This window comes from Agrilus planipennis, unplaced genomic scaffold, assembly GCF_000699045.2.
Source record: "Agrilus planipennis isolate EAB-ADULT unplaced genomic scaffold, Apla_2.0 scaffold122, whole genome shotgun sequence".
Lineage (NCBI taxonomy): Eukaryota > Metazoa > Arthropoda > Insecta > Coleoptera > Buprestidae > Agrilus > Agrilus planipennis.
The window spans coordinates 74,054-77,249 of record NW_020438884.1 but is presented as its reverse complement, the minus strand read 5'-3'; the positions used below and the strand labels follow the sequence as shown (position 1 = coordinate 77,249).

At 32.2% G+C, this 3,196-nt stretch overlaps 1 protein-coding gene across 1 annotated transcript in view; it reads right to left on the bottom strand.

Moving 5' to 3' along the window:
* The window catches only part of LOC108736361 (mitochondrial amidoxime-reducing component 1), a 12,339-nt gene that overhangs the window by 6,433 nt on the left and 2,710 nt on the right, over nucleotides 1-3,196 (bottom strand). Inside the window, exons 2-3 of the mRNA XM_025981598.1 lie at nucleotides 916-1,104; nucleotides 663-852 (exon numbers count right to left, since the gene is read on the bottom strand). Coding sequence (XP_025837383.1) covers nucleotides 663-852; nucleotides 916-1,104 — 379 coding nt within the window. The remainder of the gene's footprint in view (nucleotides 1-662; nucleotides 853-915; nucleotides 1,105-3,196) is intronic.

Sequence of the window (3,196 nt, the reverse complement as noted above, 5' to 3'; positions counted from 1 at the left end):
CATCATTAAATTTAATCTATTCGGTTAACGAATCTCCATAAAATGATGTGTAAAATTACAATTTTTTAAAATTTAAATAACTTTTTAACGGTTTAGTGAATCGATTTGTAATTTGTACAGGAGTTATAGAATTGAATGAGGAACGTTCTTCCAAATACCTCCCAAACATCCTTAATTTGTGAAACACCTATCTCGGCATTTTAAAAAATTCAACCTTCAAAGCAGGAGAGGTTAAAAGTATACGGTTTGAGAGAAAAGGGGTTGAAATTTTTGTTTCAAACATATTTTATTTGTGGTTGAATTTACTTGAAACTTTACGCTCTTTGATATAATTAATCAAATGAAAAGAGGTTGCAACGTTTCCATGAGGTATATCTTATTTGTAGTCTGATTTACACGAAGGTTGCACTTAATACTTACTGTTGAAATTAAGCAAATGCGTGTTTTGGCAATTTTTAAAAATCAACCCTTAAGGATAAAATGTAGCTACCTTTATATTTGATATCTAAGATGGCATAATTACATTAAATGAAAACTTTGTGGGGGTGAATTAGGAGTTAAAAGGTTTTATGGAGAAGCAATATTAATTGTTACGAGCGAAACCGCCAGGAAAAGCTAGTATAATATCATATTGTTAACAGCATTTCAATTGATTTACCTACCGTGGCTTCGTTACTGAGATTCTTATAGCTTTTCAAGTGTTTCACATGAGATTTTGAGATATCTCGTCTCTTCTCAGAAGGATAAAAACCCAACCTTAAACCGGAATCTTGTTCCAAAATATACCTAGAGAACCAGACAGCTGCCTCGTCACCGCAATCCAATGCTGTTTCTTTTTCATTTGACCACATCCTAAAATATATTTTCAAGATATACTTATATGTATACAAAAAAACTAGTTTAAAAGATTCTTACGTAATTTCTTCCGTTCTGACGTCATCGTCTAAACTTGGAACTTTGACATATAATGTACGCATACCAGGGGCATCTATAGCGACGTGATTCTGTAGAGGTAAATGCTCAACCAACGTGATTAGTACCATTTTTGGGTAAGTTCTTGCAGTCACAAACCCGTTACTTTTTTCATTGTAAACGACAAATGATCTGAAAAACAAAAAAAAGAAAACCATCAAAATATATCTAGTTATTGCCTACTTATCTGTCTTCGTCGTCATTTTCCACTTTTTACCAATCTACTTAACTCTTAACTCCTGTTTTTGTTACAAATATGTCTCTAATTAGCCCTTTAAATCAAAGAAGTCCTACCAACCTATCCCTCTTATTGACCATAAAATGTCTTCCCTTCTCCTACCTTTTCTAATACCTTCTCATTTCTAAACTTCTATCCCGCAGCACTCACCATCCACGTTTCAAACCCGTTCAGAGCTATGCTACATTGTTAATAATCATTTTCATCATGTGTCACCATTTTATTTAATTAATTCTTGGTAAAATTAATGTATGCTTTTATTGTTTGGACTATTCTAAGATTTATAAGAATACCCCAGGTTTTGCTAGCAAGGATGTCCTAAATATGTGTCGAATATCATCGACGACCACATAAAACTAATTTTTTCTATCCCTCGGGAACAACAATTTTTTACAGATAAATAGTACCCTATGTCCGTTTCTGTACCCCTAACAATGTGTGTACAAAATTTTATGATGATCGATTGAGTTTTTAAAGCGTGAAATGGTAACAAAGCAAACAAAAAACAAACTCACATTCGTATTTATAATATTTGTTAGGATAAGGAAGAATTAACAATTGGTAATCTACTCTGAGAAAAGCTTATGTCAACAAAGACGAAACGTCAGTATTATTTGCTACAATAAAAATTAAATTTACCCTAATCACTGCAAGAGGGTGTAGGATATCAAATAAAAGTTTTGGTCATGACGGACGCAATACCTAATAGTGCTCATCAAACAATATAAAAACCTGTTGTCTGTAGGATAATATTATTTAAAATGTCTATGGGACAATTTATTATGATATGAAGCATTTCAAATACTCTTAATCGAAAAAAAGGAACGAAAAAAATTTTAGCAAAAAACCCTACAATTTTTTCGGCTACCGATTCCATTTTTATTTATCACTTTAATATAAATAAATAATATACACGGTGTATGGTATCAAATGAAAGCGTAGGTCAAAAGGAAAACAGTAGTGTAGGATGCACCTGCAAGAGTCGTCCGTATCAAGAGGAAAATAAGCTTTTTAATAGGTAAAGAACATACGCAATACCCGTATTAACCGAAGAATGCTTTTATTTGATTGCACAGGATCAGAAGGTTTCTATAGGTAAAGACAACACAACACAAAGTCCTTCGTTTGATTTATCGATATGAACGGAAGTATTGATCTGATATGTCACACCTTCTGGTGAGGGTTATCTTGTTTTTTATATATCACGAAATACGAGGATCATCACTGTATTCCTCTTGACCCAAGCTTTCATTTGACACCCACATGCCCTTGATAGTTCATAAAATATGGGCGGGTGAGTGGGAAAACATATATAAAATATTAGCTTCTTAAAAAAATATTTTTTAATAACTTTTTGAAGCATAGAATAGAAAATAGCGATTTTCATGTATTCAGACTTTCAGAAGTTCATAACTCCGAAAATATTAACTTTACAAAAGAAACTTAGACCTTTTTTATCGAGATTAAACCAAAGAATATAAAAAAAATTGTTCCAGTCAAAAAAAGTTGTTTTTTGGCATTTGTCAACAATCGTGATTAAAACAATACCCGACCGGGTTACCTACTGGCAACCTGTATCGTTGTATTCAGGAGAACAAAACTGCATAAGAACAATTAATCCGAATAATTTTTCCCACTGACCCGCCCATATTGCTTGGATTATGTGGGAGTCGTCCTATAAATACTGAAAAATTCGGCTTATTTTTATTCTTGGAAAATACTGATTCTTAGAAATTAGGTAAAAAACAGTTTTTGATTGTTTCTTCGGTTAGAGAAACTAAAGAACTATAATATAATCTTCTATATATATAAAAATGAATTGCTGTTCGATAGTCACTCTAAAACTCGATAACGGCTGGACCGATTTGGCTAATTTTGGTCTTGAATTATTTGTGGAAGTCCAGGGAAGGTTTAAAAGGTGAATAAATATGAAAGTTGTTAACTATCTTTCAGATTATTTTTATGTAGATTGATAAATCTTAAGTT